The sequence below is a fragment of the Centruroides sculpturatus genome, unplaced genomic scaffold, assembly GCF_000671375.1.
Source record: "Centruroides sculpturatus isolate CEXI.00-Female unplaced genomic scaffold, Cexi_2.0 scaffold2268, whole genome shotgun sequence".
NCBI lineage: Eukaryota > Metazoa > Arthropoda > Arachnida > Scorpiones > Buthidae > Centruroides > Centruroides sculpturatus.
In genome coordinates this window covers 13,049-29,101 of record NW_019386357.1, presented here as the reverse complement: position 1 = coordinate 29,101, position 16,053 = coordinate 13,049, and the positions used below count along the sequence as shown (strand labels likewise).

General features: G+C 33.8%; 1 protein-coding gene across 1 annotated transcript in view; it reads right to left on the bottom strand.

The window, feature by feature from the left end:
• Window positions 1-15,754, bottom strand: part of LOC111614668 — a 26,531-nt gene extending 10,777 nt beyond the window's left edge. The window contains exons 1-2 of the mRNA XM_023356028.1: window positions 15,662-15,754; window positions 2,396-2,578 (exon numbers count right to left, since the gene is read on the bottom strand). Coding sequence (XP_023211796.1) covers window positions 2,396-2,484 — 89 coding nt within the window. The 5' untranslated portion in view covers window positions 2,485-2,578; window positions 15,662-15,754. The remainder of the gene's footprint in view (window positions 1-2,395; window positions 2,579-15,661) is intronic.
• Between the last annotated feature and the right edge of the window lie 299 nt (window positions 15,755-16,053).

The following is a 16,053-nucleotide window of genomic DNA, read 5'->3' as shown; positions in this document are numbered from 1 at the left end:
AATCATGTATTTCCACGCCGACGATAGGCTCTCAGCATCCCTCGCATTTAAACATCCCTCACGTAGCCTACTCCTATATATTTCAATCTTCTCCGCCGTCATTGATAAAGTGGGGGAAGACACTGGTTTTATAATTGTCGCCTCGTCCCATTTCACCACCGAACCCTGGACTTGCAACATTTGCGACATAACTGTAGCATTGGATCCTTTTTTTACGTTATAACGATGTTCTTTTAGTCTTACTCCTAAGCTCCTGTTGGTGACGCCGATGTAGTCTTTCTTAACATCTAGTTGGATGTTCTCATAAGGAACTTTATAGACACCTGGTTTTTCTTCTGTTTTTATTCTATCCTTATCATTCCTCAATATCTTATATAAATTTGGGTCTCTTTTTAAAACCATTCTTGCTTGTTTCCTATTAGCAACTTCTTTCATAATACTGTTCAAATTACTGTTATATGTAAACTTCAAGCGTCTATTGGGAGCAGTATTTTAGCTTTTTCTCTCTTTGTTCCTTTCATATTTTTTGAGTAAGCCTACAATGGCGCTTTTCTTATAACCTAGGGTCTGGGCTACTTGCAATATTCTGTCAATTTCTTTATTCCTGTCACCGATTTTATCATAATACAAATAGGCTCTTCTTATCAAACCTATAATCTGGCAATTTTTTAATACATACTAACATTTTCACCCATGTTAAATGAGTGTCATTAGGCAAACTAATTATTAATAGCAAGTGGCCTTTTATATTCCCACATGCTTAAGATGTTTGAGAAAGGGTTACCCAGAAGAGCTACATAAGAAGCTGGCACTGCTGAAGTCCACATCAATGGAAAGAGCTATGGTTGGATCAATGGTTGGAGGCAAAGCTAGCTAATCTTTTCATGATGGAAGTCTGATGTCCCTTGAGGTGAGTGTTTAGAAGATGCATTGTAGCACCTATGTATTCTCAAACATATTGAGCAGGTGGAAATATATAAGGCCACCTGCAATAACACCACTATTAATTTTCACAATGTTGACTCCTTCCCTACAGTGTGGAAGTCTTGCTTCAAACCATAAATCTTACTATTCTCCCCTTCCCTTTCTCTTATCTTATCTCACCTCCCCTCTGCACACATGTATGGCAATCCCCCCATACACGTGTATGGATCCTATATTCACACGATACTGTAGTATCATAACTTATGTAGCATATGGAATTAAAATCAAGTTTTCAAATTATTTTGTCTGTAGCCTGATACTGTATTGTAAGGTAATTACATACGAATTAGCACTACAGAGAGTAAAAATTTAATAAAAAAAAACAGACATAATTTATGGACAGCCCTATTCCATTTTGTTTGAAGGAATAAGATGCTGTAGTTTCATATAGAATACTTTCATTTTTAAAGAACATTTTAAGTTGGTATTTGAAAATTCATCTCTTCTGTAGAATCTGATTCATTGTAAAATTTCTCCACATTTCATCTATACATATTTAACATATTCCTTTATTTTATCAGATACTTCACGGTTACAAGATGTCTAGCATTACTTTGGATTGAATTTCCCTGACTTTTCCAGGTTTTTCAGGCAATTTTTAATAAATTTTCAGATCATAAAAATGCTTATTAATTTAAAGATTCTGCACTTTTGCAATTTATAAGTAGACACTGTTGGTATTCCATATCAGAATTTTATTATAATAAATTAAAACTAACATCAGAAATAAAAATAAAATTAAACTTAAACACATTAAATAAAGTTTGAGTATGTTGTTTAAATTACAGTACTGATATATTTTATAATTTGACTTTGTGAAGCACTGTAAAATATTAAACTATGTAAAAATTTTTTACAATTACATTTAAATACAATAAAATTGGAAAATAAAAAATCTTCAAGTTAAGTGATAAACAAAATGCCACAATAAAAAAGATTTTCTGGCAACATTAAGCTGGTAAACATCTGGTACAACTGTAAACATGTGGCACAATGCATTAGGTTATGGTTAATCTAACTGGTACACAAAAAGTGTTAGACTGGATATTGCTTTTTGGAGATTAGGATAAATTGGTTAGACTTGTGTAACTGGTTATGTAACAAAGGAAGATTACATAAAAGATAACATTGACTTGACTCACGAAAGGTCAAGGCTGAAAAGGGAGAGAGCAAAACGAGGTCACCATTACCAACACTTCCCCAAGGAGTCAACAGCGCCACCAACCTTTTATTACTTAACAGGAAAAATATTTACAAAACATCACCACGACACAATGCGTTGTATATATCAATGCCATATAATATTTGACAATGACTTCAATCATTGATTCCAACAAAAAGAAATTGTCAGGATTAAGATAACCGTTAAAAAATTTAATTTTTATTATAATATTAAGAAATATTTTCTAACCTCTTTTTATTGTTTATTCCATTTTGGTTTATCTCATCTATTTCTTTTTCTACAGTAACCTGAATTTCATTTTCAATTTCATTTTTCATTTTATATTCTTCTGAACTTAATATTGAAGATGAGGATAACAGAGAATAATAACAATGATCAGCAGCAAAATGTATGTCTTTCAACTGTAAAAAACTATTTATTACTATATTAACAATAACATACTAGTTGTGTGTAATTTACATTAATTTATCATAAAATAAATAAACAAATATATGAAAAAATAAGAATAATTAAAAAAATATAACATATTTTTTTATTTATTCTACTGATATATTCATTAAATATGCAGTAATTATTACAGTAGATATCTTTTGAATTTACATAACTACAAAACTTTGTTTTAATATCAACAACTTCATATTACTTTTCAACATAATCACCATGCAAATTGAGGCACTATATTGAAGATAGAGAATTAGTTCAGAGAATTCCGCTGCCCATGACTCAAACCATTTCAGTGATGTTGTTTGCTTTGTGGTGTCATGTGGAAAATCCACATTTCATCACCAACAGTGGTACCTGCAGACTATAAAAAAGAGGGAGATACAAGTATAAAAAGGGGCATCATACATATATTTTGCAAGAAATATATATATACACATATATTACATGCAGTCCCTTGATGCTATTCTGTATATCAAAATCATGTTAATCAAATACAGCAGTACCTTGGTACTCAACTGAACAATCATGACCTGCTAGAACAAATTTTTGGTAATAATAAATATTTTTATTTTAATTTTGTCATCAAGAGGGCATGTGCCCCAATGTACAGCACCCCTGATCACCAGTGACAATTCTTTCCATTTCATTCTCCTTCATACCAATGCAAAAGTTCAAAGGTGATCCTATGTATTTTGTTTTGTGAACGTCCATTGTCATTTTTGGCACCCATCTTGAACACAACTTTTTGAAATGCAAGTGTTTAGTCACAATTTCATGCAGCAAAGATCTTGAAATGTCAGGAAATTGTAGAGACAAGCCAGAAATTGTGAACTGTCTATCAAAACAAATTGTCTTTTCAATACTGTGCAGCAAGTCTTCATTGACTAGGGATGGGTGGCCACTAGGTTCTTCATCATGACTGTTGTCCCTTCTTTGTTAAATATTCTAACCTACTTTCTTACCATACCTTCACTTATCACATTTAGTCTGCAAATTTCACAAATTTTCTGGTAAATTTTGTGTGGTTGAACATTTCTCACATTCACAAAACTAAAATACCAATTGTATTTCATAACTGGCAGGTTTGCTTGATTGTTTTGAACATTATAACTGAAGCTTAGTGATTCTCAACATGAACAAGAAAAACAACTTTGGCTTGGTTACTTCATTCTTGAATGGAAAAAGTAACTATGCATGTGCAACCTTAACATTGCCAAAATGCACAGAAGATATATGCAAATGGTACTTACTTTCTGGATGCACCTCATACAGAAACAAGTGCTTGAAAGATTACAGAAGTCAAAAGTTTGTACAGATAAAATATTATTTGAGACTTTCATTTCAGCTTCATATCCAAACTGTGGACTGCTCTGCAAGCAGGAGTGAGCCACCCTGCCTCATCTCTCATACATGGTTAAGATAACAATCCCTTTTTTCCAATACTCACAAGTGATAGTGCATAACTCCTCTTTCTCATTCTAGAACAGACCACTAGTAAACAATATAAATAAATGAAGAACAATAATGAAAAACAGTAACTATAACTAAATATATTTACATGTAACTCATGGCAGTAGACTTTTGCATTCCATTCCAATGTTGGACAACAGAGTCAGCCATTAGTTGGAATATACAGGGACTACAGCTTGTTCCTTTAGTCATTGATTAAAAAAACTGTGTAAATTATTATTCATTATCATTATTCGGAAAATTTTATTTTATTTTTATTGTGAGAGGGCGCTTTTTCACACATTTTTGGTGAGTTGTTCTCGTCTGTTGTCGCCATCTTATTTGTGTACCGGATTCAAGAGGAATCCAAACTGTATTGCCTGAATGATTTAAGAGAGTTTAAAACAATAAAGATCGTTTTATTGTGCAATTATTGTGAGTTCGTATACAGTCCATTCATAGCATCAACATTTGGTCTGTTGAGGCAGATTTGTAGCGGATAGTGTAACAAATGGTGTAGTGAATTTCTGCTGGACTGAAAACTTTGAAACCTTCTACTACGTGAGTTTGTGTTCACACTTTTTGGATTAACTCCATAGAAACAGGATTCAATACGCTCGAGCAATTGAGTTAACCTTTTATTATTACTTGTTATCATGGAGGGTGTTAAGTGTGCATTAACGAAAAAGAAAGTCCTTAAGTCCAACACTACCAAACTTAAGGAGAGGATATGTGCTGCTATTGAGGTTGCAGATGATACTCAAATAGAACTGTTCCAAACCAAAATTAAGAAACTTAGAGTTGAATTATATGATGTATTTCACGAGATCTTTTTGCAGTGTAACGATAAGGAAATTGACATGCATGTAGAGGAACAGCAATCTATTGAGGAGACTATTGATGAACTTTGGTTAATGGTCAAATGGAAGAACTCTAAACAAAGAATGAATGCCACAAGTGATGCTGATACAGTAATGCCCCGACTTACATGAACCCAGAGTTACGCGATTTTCACATCTCGTCAATTCGTCTTTTGTTTGAGCGCCATGCAACTTTTGATTACTCACTCCCCCACACTATTGTTCAGTTTACATGTTCGGACGTGTAGCACGGAATCGACACATAGCTATTATTTATTTTGTGTTATTTATTTCTGTATTTGTTATATCTACGGAGACTCGAGAGACAATATGTGGTGATTTCTTGTAACCGTGAACGAATCAAAAGACAAGATAAGATTAACGAGAACATTTAGTAGCTTACATACATCCGACTTTGAGTTTACACAAATTGCGAAATTATACCCCGACTTACGCGAATTTGACTTACGCAGTTATCGCTCGGTCCCACCTATCGTGTAAGTTCGGGGTATTACTGTACTTTAAAATCATAGGTAACGGATATATGACTTCCGAAATTGTCTCTTCCAACTTTTAGTGGAAATGTCGAGGACTGGTTATCATTCCAGGATCTGTTTAAGGCTAGTGTGGACAATAATTCTAATCTGTCAAATTGTCAGAAATTGCAATATTTAAAATCGTCCTGTAGAGGTTATGCTTTGAAATTTATCCAGTCACTTCCGATAGTGGATTCTAACTATGAAACTGCAATGGAACTCTTATGAGATCAATTTTCTAATAAACATGAACTGGTAAATGCTTTGATCAAGAAATTAATAAACATCCTGAGTAATACTGATTCATCTCAGTCTATATTACAAGTTGTGGATATTACAAAAGAATGTGTACGATCATTGAGTGTACTTGATCATGATATTACCGGGTTTTCTGAAGTGTTAATAGTTCACCTAATTACGAAAAAATTCAATAAAAATACTAGGAGTTGATGGGAATGTACCTTAAAGCAAGATAAGCTAGAGATGCTGGAGACCTTGCTTACCTTCTTAAAGGATCATGCGAGAACTCTTCAAGCCATCAAGTTGCCACTTAAGGAACGGAGAAGTGTTTCATATCCAAATGTGACATCGTTGGTGTCTGGTGGTAATACTTGTTTTCTTTGTAAGAATGAGCACTCATTATCTAAGTGTTCAAGGTTCATGCAATTGAGCACTCAGAAAAGGATAGATGTGGTGAGGAAGAATAGACTATGCTTTAATTTCCTTACTGCTCGACACCAAACTAAAACCTGCATGAGTTTAAGTAGATGCAGAATATGTGGTAAATTATATCATACTATGTTACATATCAATAGAGATTCTGAAGTGTCTTCACCCCTAAAACCTGGGAAGGTATTTAATCCACCCTTGACTGATGCTCCTACCTTCCGATTGATGCCATATGATTTATCAAATCCAACTACCAATACTTGTGCTGGATTTTTTGACTTTTCAAGTGTAACCAGAGTAGGTCGTAAAGGAACTAAACAGGTTTTTCTTTGTACTGCTACAGTCAAGGTAAGTGACTCATCTGGAAATTTCATAACTTGTCAAGCTTTGTTGAATAGCGGTTCTGAGGTGTCCTTTATAACAGAAGACTGTGTCAAGAAACTATGTTTGATGAAAAGCAGTGCTATTGTCCAGATTTCTTGCTTAGGATCTTACAATGCTGTGACTGCTGGTGAAATAGAGTTGAACTGTACCCCCCATTTTAGTTCAACTTGAAACCCCCCATTTTAGTTCCAACTTTAGTACAAAGGCATTCGTGATTAAAAAAATAACGTTGGATGTTCCTAATATTCCTCTCCCTCCACATATTCTAAACAATTTTGATGATCTAGTTCTGGCTGACCCATTCTTTTTTGAAACAAGACCAGTTGACATTTTACTGGGTGTTAATGTTTTCTTTACAATGTTAAAAGGAGATGTAATTCAGAGAAAGGAGACACTGCCATTTGCTGTTTGCATCAAACTTGGATGGATTATTGCTGGAACTGCCTTTCTCAATACCATAAATCAACCTACATTCTCTGTGAATAATATTCAATTGATCACTAAAGAGTTAGTTGAGAAATTCTGGGCATCTGGTGAGACTTCCCTTTAAACAGAACCCATCATGTTTGGGTTATACTAAGTAGTTAGCATCACAACGATTTAAGGCTTTAGAGTACAAACTCAATAGAACACCAGAAACATATGAGTTGTATAGGGAGTTCATGAGAGAATACATAGATCTACATCACATGGAACTAGTTGATCAGTCAGGCTCATGTGATATTTCCTATTATATTCCACATCATCCAGTTATGAAGGAATCTAGCACAATTACAACGCTACATGTGGTCTTTAATGCATCGACGAAGTCTTTTTCAGGAGTGTCATTGAATGACATTTTAATGGCTGGCCCTAGGATTCAACAAGAGTTATTCCCAATTTTGATGAGGTTTAGAACCTTTCCCATCATTGTTACTGCTGATATTGTGGCCGTTAGCCATATGGTCATACAAAATTTTTATATATTAAGTTTTTTTTGTATATTCTATCCTATCCTTTGTTCTAAGTTTCTTCTAGAAACTTCTTTCTTGACCCTCCTTGCCCTTGGGGGAAAGATTAGTCTTTCCCAAATTTCGGGATGAACAAAAGAGCAAAAGGGAAGGGACGCCTGAGGACAAACAGTCCAGAGTGGACTCACTTTTTGATTTGGAACCTGAGAGTAAGAAGGGACGAAGAAGAGCTCTGTACTATGGGAGAAAGCTGAGAAGTCTGAAAAGCCGTAAGGGTCTAGAGAACAGAGAAAAAAGTCGCGAGGACATTGACAAGAGAATAGAGGATATTAGTTATTCATCAGAAAAAGGGATCCCTACACAAAAACATCAAGGATGTTAAGCATGCACCCTGCACAAAGAGCAATTTTCATACAAGGACAACCCGGGTATTTCTAATCAATACTTATTCTTCTTACTTTCCTATACCCTTTTTGTTTTCTTTAGGTTAAGTTAGATACAATATTAGTTCTAAGTCGATCAATCAAACAATGGTTGTTACATGCTGTGGTTATTCCAAATTGTAAGAGGACAAATAGATCTCCTCGAGTTTTAAATATAGTAGAATTGAAACTATATATAGTTGGGGTCCATACTGTAAGAACCTGATTGGAGAGAAATAAAGAATACTTTGTAATATTTACTTATTCTTTTGTGTGTAACATTTGTTCATGGGCCATACATTCTCTAAATAGCAACCTTCACAATATAATGAAGATGTTTAGAGAAATATTGATTGACGAAACGGATAGAGATTTTCAAAGAGTGTTTTGGAGGAATGATGCCAGTGATCCAATTCAAGAATATAGACTTGTTACAGTTACCTAAAGCACAACCCCAGCACCCTTTCTGGCTACAAGGATGCTTCATCAACTTGCAGAGGACGAGGGAGACAATTATATCCTAAATATTGTACTTTTTTTTCAAAGAATTTGCACTTACTGATGTTTATGTATAAATCATTAGCTCTCAACCTGTCTAAGACATTTAGTAAACGGTTCATGCATTCTTTATAAGTTTTTCCTTGAATTATAATGCCATCAAAATAAGCTACCACTCCTTCAAGATTTTGGGTAAATTGGTCAATAAACTTATGAAGTGCAGATTTAATTCCAAAAAATAATCATTTTGCTAGATAGGTTCCATGGTGTGTTGACATTGTTTGTATTTTTGCACTGTCATCATCAACTGATAGATGAAGATAAGCTTTGTAGATATCTAACATAAAAAATAAGAACCATTCTATAATTTATTGAAAATATCTTCAATGCGTGGAATTGGGTGGAGTGAGTCGTGCAAATGCTTGTTGACTGTGTGACATTATAGTTGGCACAAATTCATACTGTCCCATTGGGTTTTGGGATAATGACTATGGGTGTTCCCCACTCTAAATAATCCACTTTTTCGATGATACCCTCACTTTCTAATTTATCTAATTCCTTATCGACTTCTTCCTTCAATGCATAGGGAACTGGGTGTGGTTTTAAGAACATTGGTTTGGCACCATTTCTCAATTTTAATGAGCAAATATAATTAGGTATTTGGCCAACTGTGGGAGTGAATACATCTGACTTGTGAGTACTGCTCTATGATTTTTGAAATGGATGTTTCTACTTCTGTTGATGAAATGTTGTTGACCTTAGTTGTATGGCTGAGTTCATTGATATCAATCTTTAAACTCCGAATCCAATCTCTTCCTATTATTGCATTTTTTTTGGAAAGGAACAACATACAAGTCCTCTATACTGTAGTTAACACCATATTTAGTTTTCACTTTTGCTATTCCTAGGGGTTTGAAAATATCACCTGTGTAACTTCAAAAGGTCACTTCAATTTTGCTATGGGTGTGTTCTATTGTAAGCAATTGAATTCATCGATACTGATGATGGTGGCGTGACTGCCAGTGTCACATTCAAAACGGACTTTTGTACCATTAATATAGATTTCTGTGAGGAGTCTGTCATCAGTTCCTGTTATATTAACAAATATGTCTAGAACATTGTTTATATCAAAGTCAATTATGCGTTCGTGATTAATATTGTGGACATTATGATTCCTGTTAATTGTTGACGTTTGTTTTCTTAAGGATGATATGCAAATTTTTCCTGTATGGCCTTTTTTATGATATTGTTCACATTTCAGCTGGTCTTTGACTTTACAGTTTATTATTTATACATGGTTGTTTTTTCTGCAATGTAAGCATAGTCCTTCAAAATGAAGTTTGTGGAGATATTAAGCATAGTCCTTCAAAATGAAGTTTGTAGATTTCTGCTGCAACCTTCTAGTCCGCTTCTGTTATGATTTGATAGTTGTGTTTGAGGATGTGAGCATCATTTTATTTGAGTATTTTTGGTAATTTTATGAACAAGGTGGTTACTTTTATATACTTCGTCATTTTCAATTTTGGAAGCTTCTATGACTAAAGCAATGTGGCTGTACACCATGCATTTATATATATTTTATATTTTATTTTTACTTTATAGTTTTATTTTTACTTCCATGTTCTATTCTTTCCTTCCTTTTTCTTTGTTCTATTGTTTTTCTTCTCTGGAATGTTCCTTTTTAAAATTCTTTTCCTTATTTGGTCATTGAAAATCCCCTAGAACAAAGGAAGGATGTGCAACCCCTTAGGGGATGAATACAAAAGGAGAGGGCAGACGAGATTCAGACTCAAAGTGAGAAGATGGTGAGACAAGCTTCTGGTGCGTTTTTGGCAGCATACAGAAGGAATAAAGAGTTTCAGAGATGGACAAAAGATATTTGTGATAGATTCAGGATAATTAACTGTGAACTACTGAATCCAAACCACCGAAGAGTGATTGAACTTGGAGAGAAAGAATTCCCCCCCTTTTTTTTGTGTAAGACCCTCACTAAGGACATTATAAAAGAGACCAATTTTGAAGACCTCAAAGACTAATACTGTGTACCCCTTTCCAATTTCCTACACTCTCTTTCCTGTTCCTTATTCTCCTAATTTAGCTTAATATTAGTTTTAATTTTTTCTGTTAGTTGTACTCGTAATAGCTCAACATTAGCGTAAGATTAGTTTAAGTGATTCTCCCTTGTCATGTAGTATAAGCCGGAATTTTGTATGTATAGTATTATTCGGTCATACAATTATTTCTGTCTGTCGGAATAGAAATCTACTGGCATCCTAAAACAACCTGTAGTTTATATTTTTTTGGGCCTTAATTAAAGTTTCCTTTTCTTTTTGGTTTTATCAAAAATTTGGAGTTGTGTTTTTTTTTCTTGGGAAAAAACTAATTTCCACAGCAATTTCTAGCATCTGTTCGAAGGTTAGGTCAGTTTGTTGTAGAATTTTCTCACGGATGTCAGAATCTCATAAACCACATATGAATTGTACTCATAACATTAGATCTATTGTGGCCGTATGCCTTATTTTATGTATATATTTTTATTTGTATTTTCTTCATTTCCTTTCTTTTTCTTTCTTCCTTTGTCTATAACTTTCTAGAAAATTCTTCCCTAATCCTTTCCTGATAAGGTGGTGGTGACCTACTTTCAAGAACAAAGAAGAGGCGGTAGCCTGAGGGCAAAAAGGGAAACTTCGAACTCACTTTCTGGCTCAGGCGTTGTAAAACTAAGACGTGCGAAGGAGACCTCCCGGTTGTTTCGGCAGCAATGGTAGGACAAGTGGAGACTAGAAGTTAGCGATCGGAAGGAGTCAGAACACATACATCGGTGTAAGAACCTCCAAACGATTGTTTAGAAAGCCTGAGTCATTTTTTTGACTTACTGTCTGCAAGATTTCACCAATAGGCCACCACCACCAGCAGTCCAAGATCATCGGCACTGGGTACCCTATCTATCCTATTGTCTATCTTTTCCTCCTCCCTTTTTTTTTTTTTNAGAATATATTTAGAAAACATATTCTTTATAAATGTTTTGTTTAAATCTCTCATCTCTAAAAATTTGTTATTCTAATTAGTGGCAAATATGTTTTGGTAGCCAAAAAGTTCAATATAAGATTAAAATTTGCAAAACAAAAATTTTCCAGAAAAGACATCACTGCCAATGCAATAGTCATTCTATTTCTAATTTTTCAAGAATTTTATTCTCTATATGGACTAAGCTTAAAATTAAAGCATTAAGAAATTAAGTAGAAAATAATAAATAGCATTTATTTCAACATTTATTGTTAGTTTATCCACCCTCATTCCTTTTTTCTAAACCACCCTATAGTATATCTCTTTTGTGTCATATTAACAATGGCAAGATCTAGATTGGTCATGCCATATGTTCCAGTAAAATAAAATAAGTCAGAGAGAGAAAAACTCCCTTTTTTTGATGTAGTTGGTTTCTACTTGTAGTATGTGTATACAGAATTGTTAGAATTAAAGAAGAAAGAATATGGAATGGAAAGGAGGATTATGTACAACTGTCGTTATTTTATTGAATGATCTTTCATTTCCCTAAAAAAAATTTGTTAGTCTGAAGAACTACAAGTGGAACAACTTAGAAATAATCTGAAAAAATGAAAGGTTATATGTTGTTGCTAAAGGCCTATTGGCCCAGATGGTAACCTTTATTGGTTTGCCTATAGGATTGTCATCATTTAGCTGGCATGCTGGACAATTGTACAGAGCTTTCAAACACCATCTATTTTTGGCAAAATTTTAGTTTGGAGAAGTGTTTGTTTTAATTATCCCTTAATGGCCTTCATGAACTAAACACAGAACCTTTGATGCAAGAAAGATGGAATTACCAATCTGATCCACAAGTGCAAAAATTAACTAGCACTAAAATTTATCAGGTCAGTCCATAAGTTCATGCATATTTTTATCTACAAAAAAAGCAACAAAAAATTTTAATTAAATTTTGTTTCGATCTATAATGTATTCACCATTATTTTGTACAATTTCTTGCCATCTTGATGTTAGCTTTTTAATCACGTCTTCATAAAATGATTTCGGTTTTGAATCAAAATATTCAGAAATAGCCTTTTTTACATTGTTCTCATCCTCAAAAGTTTTCCCTTTTAAAAAATTCTGCAAACTGAGAAAAAGGTGATAATCACTGGGAGCAATAACTTGCGAATATGGTGGATGAGGTAAAATTTCCCAGTTGAAGCTTTTGAGTTTCTCTACAGTTATTTTTGCAGCATGTGGTCTGGCATTGTCATGTTGCAAGAGAACCTGCTTTCTGTTCACCAATGACGGTCGATTTTTTTCAATTTTTCATTTAAAACGCTCTAATTGATCACAATACATTTGAGCTGTAATTGTTTGATTAGGTTCTAACAGCTCAAAGTGAATTATACTTGACATATCCCACCAAACAGACAAAAGAATTTTTTTTCGATGCAACCCACCTTTTGCAGCTGGTTTCGGCTGCTTGTTGCGATCTGTCCATTGTCACATTATTATAGAGGATCCATTTTTCATCTCCAGTAACCAGCCGATCAAGGTTCAGCATTTAATGCGGGATAAAAGAGACGTGCAAATGTTTACACGTTGTTGTCGGTTAGCTATTGACAGTTCATGTGGTATCCATTTTCCTAGCTTTGAAACTTTTCTGATTTGTTGTAGATGTCTATAACAGTTTCATGGGATGAATTTAAACATTCTGCAATTTCGTCAACTGTTAAAGATGGTTCTGCTTCAACTAGCACAGAGAGAGCATCATCATCAAAGTCAACGGGTCTTCCAGTACAAGCCTTAGCCTCCACACTAAAATCATTATTTCTAAATCTTTCAAACCACTTCTGCACAGTCCTTACACTAATTACAGTTTGATTATGAACAGTATTTAATTTTTTGGCTGCATTTGTAGCATTCTCACCACTTAAAAATAAAAAGTATAAAACATGTCTCTTATATTTGTCTGTTACTTCCATTTTAACGAAAATAAACAACTGAAATGTTCCCAATTNAAAAAAAAAAAAAAAACAATATGGGAGCCGAATATAAGTTTTAGTCTACTTCCACATGAAAAACGGATGATTATTCGGAAATCAGAATTCGGAGAAGCTCATAAATATAACCAAAAAGAGGAAATTCAACTGTTAAGAATTGGCAAAAAAAGTTTTCTGATTGACCAGCTTTATATGAACAAGTTATGCTGTCAATTTTAAAGAATTTTTCCTTAAAGTTTAAAATGTTAGTAATTTTATGTGGGACACAGGGCCAGATTTAATTGTTTCAAGACCCTAAGTTGAACTCTGTGTGAGACCCCTTACCAACCCTTAAAATTTTTAGAAGTCAATCTCAGAAAGAAATGAATTAATATAAACATATTAACTACTTTTTATATCGTGTAGTATTTAAAGCATATTTCGTTGGTTTTTAAAAAAATAAGCTTAAGCAATGGCGGCTGGAATGGTGCAGAGTTGGTAAGTAGTCCTATGACTTTTTTGTTTATAGAGTTTTTTAGATGAGTGACCCCTCAAATATTCTGTGTGTTTTGGACATGTCTAGCATGTACTGTATGTCTCTATTGCAAATAAAATTAAGAGAGAAAACATTGGTGTATGGCTTATAACAATTACCCTTAAGTTATTATATAAGCATTAGTTATAGCTTTTCAGATATTATCTGTACATATATGTCACAAATGATATATCCTACGTAATTTCCTGCCATTAATCATCAGTATATGTTGTATCTTAATTGTTGACTGAGGAGTTGGAATCTATAAAGAACCTGTTCAAAATATGCAAAATAAAAATATTGTTGCTAAGTATTTTTTCGTATGTTTCCTTTGTCAGTCTACATACATTTTGTGTGAATGTGGCTATATGCCATTCTATTTTGTATAGTTCAAATTAATTTTATATTCTATCTCTCTAAATTTATCCTTCCTTCCAATTTCCTTTGTTTCTTTGTTCGAACTTCCGAGAACTCGGACTCATCCCTTGCCCACCAGGAGGTAGGGTGAAAACAATAGTCTTTGATGAGGCTGAAGGAGAAAATCGAAATTCCTGGACATTCTTGGGCTGGACACGAGAGGCAATGGACATGTGGCAGCAAGGCTTGTAAGTGGAATCTGACAAGCGCTATAAAAAAGGAGACAGTAGAGAACGGATCAAGAAAAAAGTAGATCGATAGATTTGGAGGAGAACCCTCAGAAAGCTGATCTGCAAGAGAATAAAACATTCGAGACGAAGAAATACTTGGAATACTCGCTGATAAATTGGGTATCTCATATCCTATTATTATTCTTATTTACCCTTCTTCTATCCACCTTCTATTAGATTAAGTTAGATTAAGAATTGCATGAGAGAATATTAGACACGAACCATTGTTGGGTTAGTAGTTGAGAAAAAACCAACTATCTGGATTGCCTGTAATGTTGAAACCATCAGAAGGTAGTTGGAATTTTACAACAGTGGGAATCCTTAAAGAAACTGTATATATATTTTAAGTGAGAAATTAATTTTGTTTAATTGGATCACACATTGTGTCTTCCTTTTGTGCAGCACCTCTTACATGAACATCACAATATCCATTATCAAAGGGAAGTATCCAAACAAGATACAACTAGGCCCTCTATACTAGTATTGTCAAGTTCATTTTGTTAATTCTAGATTTAACTACAGTTTTCCCTTGATAATCTGACAGGTATGGGACCAAAGAGGTGTCGGATTACCAAAAGTGTCTGGATTACCGAAAGTGATTACATATTTGGCATTGTTTTGCTAGCAGTAGCCTACAATATTTCCTACTCCAACTGTTCGAACAGAACTGCTCATGGAAAACACACAAAATGTATGTCATAGTGTAAGAATTGGGTGGGGAGATTCATGTAGAAACATGCTTCTGTGCAAGCAGACATGTAACAGGGACGGGGACTACGGTGACCTTGACGGGAGATGCGTCGGACTACTGAGCATGTCAGATTACAAAACATTGGACTATCAAGGGACAACTGTAGTTAAAATTAGAATTAACAAAGGGATTTGCTAGAATAATTTTGCAAAGTAAAATCAGGTTCACATGAATTTCAGGCTTTGACTGTAACACACTTATGATAAAATATAGACAAATGCTAATAGAATACAAGAATTCCAAATGAATTACCATAAATGACTGATTGAATATATCTAATGAGTTACAATGATACAATAGGAAAATAGTGCAAAGAAGAATATAATAAATTACATTTGTTTATTAATTATCTTAAATATTTGAAAATTCAATATACCTAATATTTTTTTCATCTTCTTCTTGAAATTCACTTTTATAATAATCCAAACCGTATTGTTCAGGAAGTGGTTCAGATTCAAAACCATCATAAATTGCTAAAATAAAACTTTACTAATTTAACAAAAATATGAAAAATTATTAAATAAATGTCACTTTAATAAAGTTAATAAAATTACAATAAAAATCAGGGCTGTGCAGTCGGAGTCATGGAGTTTTGGTGTTTTAGTCAGAGTCGTCAAAAATCCGCCGACTCAAACTACTTTTTATTTCCCAATTTGTTATGTATATAAAACAGAAAAGTATTGGAATTGTGTCAAATTTGACCCCCTAAGCTTTTTGCAAATCTACACGTTGGAAACCTCCTGAACAAAAAAAAAAAAAAAACAATCA